Genomic DNA, 12,825 nt, shown 5'->3' with positions numbered 1-12,825 from the left:
GATCTACCACCAACGCGTTGCTTGGAGAAGCGACTGACCCTCAGGGAGTTGGAGGCGGATGAGCCTGGACCTCGAGAGTCACTTATACCCATGGTTCGTATGGCTATTGGGTCTTGCTTTTTATTTGGCCAATTCTGCCAAATGGCAAGGCCCTGCAGAGTACTTATTCTAAAGTAAGCGCATGTATTGCCCTCTTGAAGCTTCTGACACAGCGCTGTCACCTCATAAAACACGCAAGGGGAGGCGGGTCGTGAGATTTAAAAAAACAGGCTGTATATTTCATCAGATTTCTACTGTCAAGAACTCTCACGGCAGTGTCTTTCGTCAGACTGCTTCTGGCGAGGAGTAGGCTGCCACAATGTGATGCATTTCATCTTAGTGCTACTAACTAGCAAGGAATATGCTCACTCTCCCGGCAGTGTCTTCCGTCAGACTGCTACTGGCAGCCAGTATTCTGACTCTCACTGCCATGCATTTCATCAGACTGCTACTGGCGAGGAGTGCTCACGCTTACTGCGGTCTATTTCATCTAACTGCTGGAGATGAGCAGTTTACTGGGTTCTTACTTGTGGTCGCTGCTGACATTTGACTCGACTCAGCAATGAGGGGAGCTCAGTCTGTGGTTCATGTTGCCCCTCTTTGCATCATGGCAGTGTCTGATAGGGCATGTCCCCCCTGTTGAGAAGATCAACACACTACGGAAGAGGAAGTGGGGCCAAGCCTGATTTGCATATGTATTCCCCTTCTGTTATGGCAGAGCTGATCAGAGCAAGGCCAGAGGTTAAGAGGAAGTAAATATGCCCCACGCAGGGCCAGCCCCAGGTCTACTAGGGCCATGTGTGCCATGGTCGCATGAGATACATACTGTGTCTGTAGATCTCGCACATGGGCCAGGGAGGGGGTGGAGTGGAGTTCTGAGGAGGCGGGCTTCAGAGGGGGCGGAGCTGGCTGTTGAACTCCGATCGAGGGATGTTCGAAATAGTTTAAAAATTGAGCAATTTCGTTCATGGCTTGAAAAGTACACAAACCATAGTAAGATACGCACACACACACATATTTGTGAGTATTTTACTATGATGTGTGTACTTTTCAAGCCATCTTCCAAAGACTACAAATAACAGAATCTGTTTGGGAAAAGCAATGATCACTGAGCCCCCAGCTTTGCGGGCTGGATAATGTACTGCTGTGTGTGTGCACAGTGGGCTCGCAAAGGGCAGTTTACATTACCAAGCCCACAAAGCTGGGGGCTTAGGTGGTCATTGTGTTTTCCAAATGGATGCTGCTCTGTGTGCACAGTGTGCTTTCTGCTCTGTCACAGGGTCTTTGACCCTCTGCAAACCTGGGGGCTGTCCTTGACAGGGGAATATCCAGCATTGCAAGGGTGGGAGGGGTGAGCCACGAAAAAAGCCCCGTTACCCCCCCCCCCAAAAAAGCAGCGCGCGCAATTCCATACAGTCTCATTCGCACCCCCAAAACGCCCACCCTGCCCCAATCAAATTATTTGGTAACATTAGTGGCAGATGGCATTTTAACACATAACACAACAAATAAAACTGCAGGGTCATTACAGATGTAGGAAACCCATCTATAGAGCGCTCTAAATACATACAATCCTCCTAATTTGCATATGGATTGCACCAACAGAAGTGACTTCACAGAAAAGGACATTGCAAAGCGCATCATCAGTGTTTGATACTTGGAGGTATCCTAGAAGTGACTTTAGAATACGTTGCCATAAGTAAGCCAAGTGGCAAATAACTTTGTTGTGCAAAATACCTAAATTGCACTATTATTATATATGGAGCAACTCTATAGTCACTGGGCTTATTTTTATAATAGCATGATGTATTAACATAAGCTATGAAATTAATCAGAATCGCTTACGGAGCTGCAGATAAGACACAGTGTGATTAAATAATGTGCTCAGGATCACACACTTTTGGGGACAATTTAAGCAAGTGAGCACATCTTCCCAGGTTTAGCTGATATACGTATTAAGGTTTTGCTTTGCATTTTATGTGCTGAAATAATACTTTATGTATAGCAATGCCTTGGAAGCAAACCACATTACACAATAAACTAGCCTTTCATAGTAAACAAACTATACACTACCTGCATTGACAAAGAAATAAGTTGAGCTATGGCTTTAGTTTTATTCCCCCAATCCTGCATTCAAAGTGAGCCTAACAAATCCCCCTTGGGTTTTAAAGCCACAGTCATTATTTCATAAAACATGCAACATTATGTTCACTTATCACTCCCTTCCATTCCAATTTCTAAAGGGACAAAAGTCCCTGCTGATAGTCCCCCCTCCCTCCCATCAGTGCCTAATGGCTCACATTCTAATGCTCTGTTTACACAGAGCAACGTGAGAGCCTCGCTGCTGTCCAGAGCTCCTTGGGGCATTGTCCTGGCAGCGGGACACCTCTCCCATTCCGAAAAGGTGCCAGGACAATGAACATGCTGAGCAGGAATTGCTCAGCACACATAGACACATTGAGGTGCCCGGCTGGACTCATACAATTCCCACAGCTGCTTCAAACAGGCCCCCTAAGCCCCCCGCTCGCTATGCCACTCCGTCTCCATGATCTAATGTGCTCTCTGCAACCACGCTGTGCACACAGGCTTTGCACAGTGCGCTCACTCAGAGCACATTAGATCACGTGCGAGTGCACTGTGCCTGGTTGTTTGACGGGGCAGAAGCAAGCCAGATCCTGAAATCCGGCTAGAGACCTGATGCCGGATCTTGAATCCGGCGAGAACGGACCATTATCCAGCGCTGCAGACAAGGGCAAAAGACATCCACAGCAGAGTGAATATACGTTGCAGTCCATGCCAGTGAACGTGGCTCTAGAAATTCCTCTGGGTGATAGTCCCTTCTGAAAGCTGCCCAGTCATCATGCTGGACTGCAATCCATAAGCTTGGGAATTTGAAGTGCAACCAGGAAATCCTGCAAGAATCATTTGCTTCTTCTGCGAAGGGTGTACACGGGCCGCAGGCATACACGACTGGCTAGGTTGCAAGCACACCGTATAAACTCTGTAATAACAAAAGGTGGATGTTCTTGGATGACTGAGACTCTTTTGGGCCATGGTTTGCACTGCCCTCCTCAAGACAAGTGATTTGGTACCCCATAGGCATAACACTTCATAGTCTTATTTTGGTGTTTGTTTTATCTGTGTCTGCCATGGCGAAAGCATGTCTGTGTGTATCACAGCCATACATCAACTTGTACAAAATCGTTTCCTAACAGTAGGGTCTCTGGGCGATTTGGAATGATCGATGCTTCAATGGATAGGTTTTGTCGCTGTTCTGCACCAAGATGGTCATAATTAACCTGGTTTATGCCCCGGGATGGATTTAATGGATTACGGTATGAGTCATGAAAGTAATTTAACAAGCCCCAATGTCACTGATTGTACTACCTGCACCTATGATAGCTTTAACATGACTGAAGCCATATTGAACCAGTAAGTGGTGCTTTACTGGGGAATCCGATGTAGGCATGTATAAGCAAAGATGGGACTATTTTGGTTCTGTATATTATGGTGTTCCTCAACTAGTTCAATATAAACCTCCCACCTTCATTGGCTCTGCCCCGCCATCTGTCTCCCAGGGTTGTATTGTGGAGGAGAAGGGGAAGGGGTGTACCTGAGGAGTCCCTTTCTCCCCTGGATGCTTTTCTACCAGGTCCCTCATGCGTCTTGACCTATCTTCCTATAGTGGGTGCCTCTGCATGGTTACATGGGGAATCATTACAGAGGAGTCCTGTTGGGGTCATGTCCTCTTCCTGGGGGATCACACATCAATAACAAACTGCAGAGAAACCCGCTTTGGGAATCACCTGCTTCCATTGATGGTTTAGGAGTCTCTGGGATGGAGACTCTTGGACCACAAACCGTTCAAATGGCCATGTGTCCCTTTCCCCCCTCATTTGACCTTAGTTGTACCATGAAGAGAATTCTGGTTTGGCTCATACTCTGGAGTTAATGGTTAGGTTAAATCAGGGGTGCACAACTGATTTTGACAGAGGGCCGAAAGTACCTTACATGAGGGCTATAGTGGGCCGAAAAGTAAAAGTGGGCGGGCGGTAGGCGGGACATGTCAGGAGGCTTTTTCAACCCCCAATTTGTATTAAACACATGGAAAAAGATGTTTTTGAGGGGTAACGATTTTTATTGCATTTCAAACTTACATTTTGTACTACACATTTTCCATTGCTATCATTTATTTCGATTTAGTTATTGTATATCGTCTGTTTAATTAAATTATATATATTTTATTGACCCTTGATTGGACATTCTGTTATTTTGGACTGCTATAGTTTGCTGTTTGGGTTACCCAAGAGGAGTATGGCCTTCGTTGAGTCAGGTTTCCTCAAAAAAGCAAAGGATGTACATCTCCTAACTGTGCCTGTTTTAGCTTTATTATTGAGTTCACTCTTGGAGTGCAACACTATGCCCCATGGCTCCCATCCCCAACCAAACACTATGCCCCATGGTCCCCTCACCCCCAACCAAACACTATGCCCCATGGCCCCCTCACCCCCAACCAAACACTATGCCCCATGGGCCCCATCACCCCCAACCAAACACTATGCCCCATGGGCCCCCTCACCCCCAACCAAACACTATGCCCCATGGGCCCCTCACCCCCAACCAAACACTATGCCCCATGGCCCCCACCCCAACCAAACACTATGCCCCATGGCCCCACCCCAACCAAACACTATGCCCCCTGTCCCTCACCCCCCAAGCAAACACTATGCCCCCTGTCCCTCACCCCCAACCAAACACTATGCCCCATGGCCCCCTCACCCCCCTAACCCCCAACCAAACACTATGCCCCATGGCTCCCAACCCCAACCAAACACTATGCCCCCTGTCCCTCACCCCCCAAGCAAACACTATGCCCCCTGTCCCTCACACTCAACCAAACACTATGCCCCATGGCCCCCTCACCCCCCTAACCCCCAACCAAACACTATGCCCCATGGGCCCCTCACCCCCAACCAAACACTATGCCCCATGGCCCTCTCACCCCCCTAACCCCCAACCAAACACTATGCCCCATGGCCCCCTCACCCCCCTAACCCCCAACCAAACACTATGCCCCATGGGCCCCTCACCCCCAACCAAACACTATGCCCCATGGCCCCCACCCCAACCAAACACTATGCCCCATGGCCCCCACCCCCAACCAAACACTATGCCCCCTGTCCCTCACCCCCAACCAAACACTATGCCCCATGGCCCCCTCACCCCCAACCAAACACTATGCCCCATGGGCCCCTCACCCCCAACCAAACACTATGCCCCATGGCCCCCACCCCAACCAAACACTATGCCCCATGGCCCCCACCCCCAACCAAACACTATGCCCCCTGTCCCTCACCCCCAACCAAACACTATGCCCCATGGCCCCCTCACCCCCCTAACCTCCAACCAAACACTATGCCCCATGGGCCCCTCACCCCCAACCAAACACTATGCCCCCTGTCCCTCACCCCCCAAGCAGACACTATGCCCCCTGTCCCTCACACTCAACCAAACACTATGCCCCATGTCCCCCTCACCCCCCTAACCCCCAACCAAACACTATGCCCCATGGGCCCCTCACCCCCAACCAAACACTATGCCCCCTGTCCCTCACCCACCAAGCAAAGACTATGCCCCCTGTCCTTCACCCACCAAGCAAACACTATGCCCCCTGTCCCTCACCCCCAACCAAACACTATGCCCCCTGTCCCTCACCCCCCAACCAAACACTTTGCCCCCTATCCCTCACCCCCAACCAAACACTATGCCCCATGGCCCCCTCACCCAAACCAAACACTATGCCCCATGGCCCCCTCACCCCCAACCAAACACTATACCCCAAACACACTCAAGCATGCACCCATACAGACCCGAACCCCCCGCCCCCAACGCAGCACACACATTCTCAAGCATGCACCCATACAGACCCGAACCCCCCACCCCCCAACTCAGCACACACACATGCACCCTTACAGACCCGAACCCCCCACCCCCCAACTCAGCACACACACATGCACCCTTACAGACCCAAACCCCCACCCCCCAACTCAGCACACACACATGCACCCATACAGACCCGAACCCCCCAACTCAGCACACACACATGCACCCATACAGACCCGATCCCCCACCCCCCAACTCAGCACACACACATGCACCCATACAGACCCGAACCCCCACCCCCCAACTCAGCACACACACATGCACCCTTACAGACCCGAACCCCCCACCCCCCAACTCAGCACACACACATGCACCCTTACAGACCCGAACCCCCACCCCCCAACTCAGCGCACACACATGCACCCTTACAGACCCAAACCCCCACCCCCCAACTCAGCACACACACATGCACACATACAGACCCGAACCCCCCAACTCAGCACACACACATGCACCCATACAAACCCGATCCCCCACCCCCCAACTCAGCACACACACATGCACCCATACAGACCCGAACCCCCACCCCCCAACTCAGCACACACACATGCACCCTTACAGACCCGAACCCCCCACCCCCCAACTCAGCACACACACATGCACCCTTACAGACCCGAACCCCCACCCCCCAACTCAGCGCACACACATGCACCCTTACAGACCCAAACCCCCACCCCCCAACTCAGCACACACACATGCACACATACAGACCCGAACCCCCACCCCCCAAATCAGCACACACACAGACCCGAACCCCCCCAACCCCAACTCAGCACACACACAAACATGCACCCATACAGACCCGAACCCCCACCCCCCAACTCAGCACACAAAAAACATTCAAATCAAAACATTCATACACATCCGACACCCACCCCCACCCCCGCATCTCAACATACACATAAAATGCATTCAAATTCCAACATTCATACACATCCGACACCCCCCCACCCCCGCATCTCAACATACACATAAAATGCATTCAAATTCCAACATTCATACACATCCGACACCCCCCCCACCCCCGCATCTCAACATACACATAAAATGCATTCAAATTCCAACATTCATACACATCCGACACCCCCCCACCCCCGCATCTCAACATACACATGAAATGCATTCAAATTCCAACATTCATACACATCCGACACCCCCCACCCCCGCATCTCAACACACACACAAAATACATTCAAATTCCAACATTCATACACATCCGACACCCCCCCCACCCCCGCATCTCAACATACACATAAAATGCATTCAAATCAAAACATTCATACACATCCGACACCCCCCCCACCCCCGCATCTCAACATACACATAAAATGCATTCAAATTCCAACATTCATACACATCCGACACCCATCCCCGCATCTCAACACACACACAAAATACATTCAAATTCCAACATTCATACACATCCGACACCCCCCCATCCCCCCATACACACACAAACAAAGTGAAACAGACCCGACACACAAACGCAAACAGACCACTTACCGGAGACGTGCTGGAAGGCAGGTAAGCAGGAACGCTGGAATCGTACTACGGCTGGCGTGGTCCAAGGCTGAAATGCCTTCCGGCATCAAGCCTTATGGACCACGACAGCCATAGTGCTGGCCCTCCATTGGGTCAGCACACACACACTACGTGGCTCGTAGGAGCAACGTGGTGCATGTGTGCTGAGCCAATGTCGGCCAGTGTTTTGTCCGGCCCGGAAGACAACAAAGACTTTCCTAATGGAGGGCGGCCGCGGGCCGCCCTCCATTAGGAAAGTCTTTGTGCCTCGCGGGCCGGACAAAAGAGCATGGCGGGCCGCAACTGGCCCGCGGGCCGTAAGTTGTGCACCCATGGGTTAAATGGTGACCCTGTGTCTTTGGTCACTGGGAGGACGTCTCTGTCTGCTGTGTTTTGGTCTGGCTCAGAGAGATCTGCCTCTTCTATTGTTTCCCTGCTTCCCCAAATTAACTCTCTCCTTGCACTTAAAGGTGTCTGTTTCTCAGGCAGCTTGGGGGTCCTTTGGGCCCCTTGCTCCATGTCGCATCACCCGATCATCTAGCGGAATTTTTTTCACACCGAGGGTCAGTGGGTCTTCCGTCCTTTTTAATGTTTCCTCCGGATCATAGAGATCCTAAATCCTTCTCCAAATAAGTGATTTAAGGGTGGAGAACATTGACCACAACTTCCCTGCAGTTCCTTGGTTTGTATATGTGAGTTGATAAGGCATTTTACTTTCCTGGGAACCTAGCAATTGGAGGTACTATTGCTCTCATATCATCTGACCCAGGGCAATCTATTGGTCGGGGTCAAGGAGTGTTCGCTTAACCAGTAGAACCTTAACTCGGGGATGATGGGTCTTTCTTCCTAGTTCTTCAAAGGTTTGGAAGAGGAGGACATCCTATTTGATGGTCCCACAGGTTGTTTGACAGAGCATATTTGTCAAACAGTTATGTCAAGTTCCGTGGATCCCACTTCTGACATCATGTATGAACAAGGACCAATGGAACACATGAGTTTGAAATGTGTTCTTAATTAAAACTTATATTGACTTTTTCAGAGAGGATGGGGAAATGCCATCTGCGGGGGGCATAATATCCTGAGCTTTATATTTTTAGCAATAAAACAATGTAGATAGATCCACCTCTAATCGAAGGTTCTTCTAATCTGACCCCGCTTTCAGTAATGCTCCATCCTGAAAAGTATAGTGCAAGCATTCAAATGTGCTGGGTCTGTCTACTGGGACCCTCCCCCCCCACCCGCTGCAGCTGCCTTGTAGTTTGGCCAGATGCCACGACAAAGGACAAAGTGACATGTGCATGTTGTGTCAACAGACTGCTGGAGCACAAGCCTTCAACACCAGGACCTACCCTAACCGTGGGATGTCCTGATCCAAATTAAATCCCATCATTGTGGGCCCTGATAACCTGGCGGAACATGGCAAATCTCAATATAAGCCATGTCTGGTGATGTCAAGTTGTTCTCTCGGAATCCACAGTTATGCTGAGCAAAATCACTTGGTATCATTTTATTATCAGCTTGGTTCCTAGTGATCTGCTTGACAGGGCCTTCTGTGTATTCACTTTCTGGAACTGAGTGTCATGTCATCCAAAACAAACCATTCAGGCTTGGCTCCAGCAAAAGACTTTCTCATCCCTGAGAAAGGATTGCACCTTCCAGGAAGACAGGAACTGCCCCAAGTGATAGGGAGAGGTCCGGTGCTTAAAGGCCATGCTTTTCTACGCCAAAAGAGCTCACACAAGAATGGTAATTAACAGAGACTCCTTGATGTAGGCAGAGAGAGGAAGGGGGCAGAGGTAGAGTAGGCAAGAGGGAAGCATCTGTCCACAGAAGGGTTATACCATTTTGGATTCTGCCATGGCTCCCAAATTTCCTTTACCCCTGACCATGCCCTTTACCCCTGACCATCCCAATGGAATACTTGAAGGGGCTGCTCGATGGACGAATCCTACAGCATTTGAGACCACTAGCACCCAGGAAGCTGCTCATTGGAGGTCACAGGACACTAAGGACTTCCTGGTCGGGAATTGTAGAGGGAAAGTACTTACCTGACCTCTGGGGACCCTCGACAAGATGCCTCCAGGACCTAGAAGACAAGAAACAGCTCTGGTCCCTGTTTTTTAGCTCTGATAATTTGTTAAGGTTTCAAGTCGCTTGCCTACTACAAGATGCGTGACCTGAGAGATAGTATTTTTATAATAAAATGTATTCACTTAAATATCAATAGTCATTGCATTCTTTTGACTTTGTATATATTATTGTGCAAATATTGTGCTGATATATTCTATGCCAATTGTTCTGCTTGGCTTCGGTTTCACTCTACCCTATCTTTCTGTAACATGCACATGTGTTGATGACGTTACAGTTTGTCTAGAATACGGTGCCAGGGTTGAATCAAAGTCCTTACATGGTGGGTGTAAGAGGAAGCACACATTGAGTTCCATGAGGTAATACCAACTAGCCAACGAATCCACATTCACATTCTTAATCATATCGGACATTGTAGCAGGCACAGAAGGGTGTGCCCTTAGACAAAGGTGGAGACGTCCACCAAGGCTCTAAGTAACGACCCAGTGCTACCTTGTTGCATACGTAGGTTGCTCGGTCTTTCCTGTAGGCCAAGCCTCAGGTGGGAGGGTCCCTCCTCCTACCCTCCCCCTAAAGCTCAGCATTTGCTATCTAGCCAGGTAATTCCATGGGAATATGCGGCGGCACTATCCGTTCGGTTGGGTTAGATTGAGCTTGTTTATCCACCTTTTAAAGTGCCCAGCCTGTATGTTAAACCTTGCTAGGAAAATGTGGATCAGGGTTCCTTATAAACCTCTTTTTAATGTACTATATTTTAAGGGTTGTGTATGCCTGGGCTCCAGGGAGGTTAAGAAGAATCGTCTTTGGCCCTCACCAGAGGTGTTTGGGGCTTACAGACCAGTGCCCAGTATCACACCTACTTTGTGTAGGCATCTACCTACTTAGAGGAAGGAAAGCCCTCTGTGTTCGTGTGTGTTATCTCTCCTGTTCATATAATGTCATCTCTTCATTTTAAGAGATACCAAGGCTAACTAATGCCTGCCACATTTATTTCACAGCCACGGTTATCCTGAATGAGCTAAACTGGACCAGAGCCCTGGAGGATGTGTTCATCCGGAACCGGAGGGAAGACCCATCTCTTCTCTGGCAGGTGTTTGGAAGTGCCACTGGCGTGACCCGCTATTTCCCAGGTTAGTTGAATTTCCGCATGACGTATGGAGGTGCATCGAAGAGGAATGCAGGACCAGAGCTCTCTTCCATGCCACTGTTTTGTGCCATGTCTTCATTGTCACCACCTCTGCACGCATCTCTACTGTGCATGTGCACCCCCTTTTTCTATCAACTAAATCTTGGAGAGCAAGAGAATTCAGGCGTAGGGCTGAGCCTGGGGCGAGCCTCGGGGTCTGGCCTTGCTCTTAGGGCCAATCACGAGCCATGCTGGGGTAAAGGCCATGTAGGATGGGGGAGGGGTCTGTCAGGGGATGGGGGGCAAAAAAAGGGGATAAAGGGGACTGGGGCAACAATAGGGTCGAAAGGGGACAATAAATGGGTATAGAAAGGCCTGTAACGAGAAACTGGGCAAAGGGGGCAAGCAAAGGGGACAAGGGAGGCTAGAAACTGGGACAGAGAAGGCTAGAAAAGGGGCTAAAAGGGACTAGGGGCAATAAAAAGGGCAAAAGGGACTGGAAAAGGGGCAACAGTAGGGGCACGAACGGTCTATAAAAGGGTTAGAAAAGGGGATAAAAGTGGTTGGGGCAAGAAAAGGGGCAAATGGTGGCAAAAAGGGGATAAAGGGGACCGAGGGGCAACAAAAGGGGCTAAATGGGGGGAGGCAAGTAAAGGGGCTTAAGAGTGCTGGGGCAAGAAAGGGGGCTGGGGACTGGGGTACAGGGACAACACTGGTGTTTTTGAGAGGGGGCTGGGAGAGGTAAAGGGGATAGCAGCATTTTGGGGGATGATGGCTGGGGTGTGAAGTGCTTGGCAAGGGGAGCGAGCCCTAGTGGAGCACAAAGTGTTGGTTGGCACTGCCTACCAACTCTGTTCTCACTTACCTATGAAATCGCGGCAAGTGATTGCATGGTCAGATCAGAAGCTCTCCTGGCCTGTCCCAGCCAATCAATGAGTGGCTGGGGCAGGACAGGAAGTCAGACGGCCCAAACCGGAAGTCAAGCACAGCACGATTTTTCTTTTTTTTATCGCATTTGTTGAAGGCGGCAGCCAGCTGGGCTCATGGGCAGCCCCTGCTTTGGGTAGTTAACTGGCTGAGGCTTTGACCCGGGCAGCCAGCCTGGGTCCCATCGGGCTCTCCCAGTTCTATTCTCAGCACCCCCTGCTGTTTGTCGAGTCTCTTCATTGAAGCCCCCACATAAATACTTGTCACATCGTGTGTTAACTAACGACTCATAAGTACTTTGTGTTTTCATTGCAGCCACTCCGTGGAGAGCCCCCAATAAGATTGACCTCTATGATGTCCGCCGTAGACCTTGGTAAGACACCATGTGATCACTTGGGGGTGGGGCTTCATGCCATGTCATGCCCTGGTAAGACACCATGTGATCACTCGGGGGTGGGGCTTCATGCCATGTCATTTGCATCCAGGTGTCTCCCTGTGTTGTCTACTCATCTCTTTATTCTCACCTCTAAATAGTATCCCAAGAGGCCCTCTCTGCTCTCCTCCTCCCCACCCTGCCACTTGCTTATGCCTTCCCTGCCCTTATCCCTTCCCTGCCTTCCCTGCCCGGCTCCCTCGCCTGCCTGCAGCCTGCTTCCCTGCGCATCCATATCCTCCAGGATTGCATTGGGATGCTGCAGCTCTGAGCAGAGAGCAGCCAACTCTGTCAAATTTTCATTTCACACATGGCTGGCACTGGAAAATGGATACAATAACACAAGCCGGGAAGGCGCCCTTAGCCGCCTCTGCTGTGCCCTCACCATCCCTTACTCTCCCTCGGCAGTCGCCACCCATCCCCTCCAACAACTCGTCCACTTCCCTCTCCTTCAGGTGTTGTTTTTCTCACACACGCACATTCCCTGTTTCAGTGTTGCAGTAGTCGGCTGTCTCTCATACTCCCGCGCCCCCTTTTCAATCTCCCTCTGGGGTTTTCTTCCATAGTCACATGCGCTCTGTCTAGTTACCTTGCCTTTCTAGTAGTCACAGGGTGTACACGTGACTCTCCTCCCTCCCCCTTCCTTCCCGTGCTACTACATTGCCACGTGTATCTGTGCAACCTTCATCTAGGTCATAAGGCACTCCCCTCCCCGCACAAGCAGTTCCATGCGATGCATCTGTCCGTG

General features: G+C 50.4%; 1 protein-coding gene across 2 annotated transcripts in view; it reads left to right on the top strand.

Annotated features, from left to right (window-relative positions):
* Positions 1 to 12,825, top strand: part of CACNA2D2 (calcium voltage-gated channel auxiliary subunit alpha2delta 2) — a 2,156,122-nt gene that overhangs the window by 1,676,599 nt on the left and 466,698 nt on the right. For both annotated transcript variants that reach the window (XM_069644058.1, XM_069644057.1), the window contains exons 7-8: positions 10,590 to 10,721; positions 11,960 to 12,017. In XM_069644058.1, coding sequence (XP_069500159.1) covers positions 10,590 to 10,721; positions 11,960 to 12,017 — 190 coding nt within the window. The remainder of the gene's footprint in view (positions 1 to 10,589; positions 10,722 to 11,959; positions 12,018 to 12,825) is intronic.

Source organism: Ambystoma mexicanum, chromosome 2p (assembly GCF_040938575.1).
Source record: "Ambystoma mexicanum isolate Mex_15411 chromosome 2p, UKY_AmexF1_1, whole genome shotgun sequence".
NCBI classification, from domain to species: domain Eukaryota; kingdom Metazoa; phylum Chordata; class Amphibia; order Caudata; family Ambystomatidae; genus Ambystoma; species Ambystoma mexicanum.
This window is presented reverse-complemented; position numbering and strand designations above follow the sequence as displayed.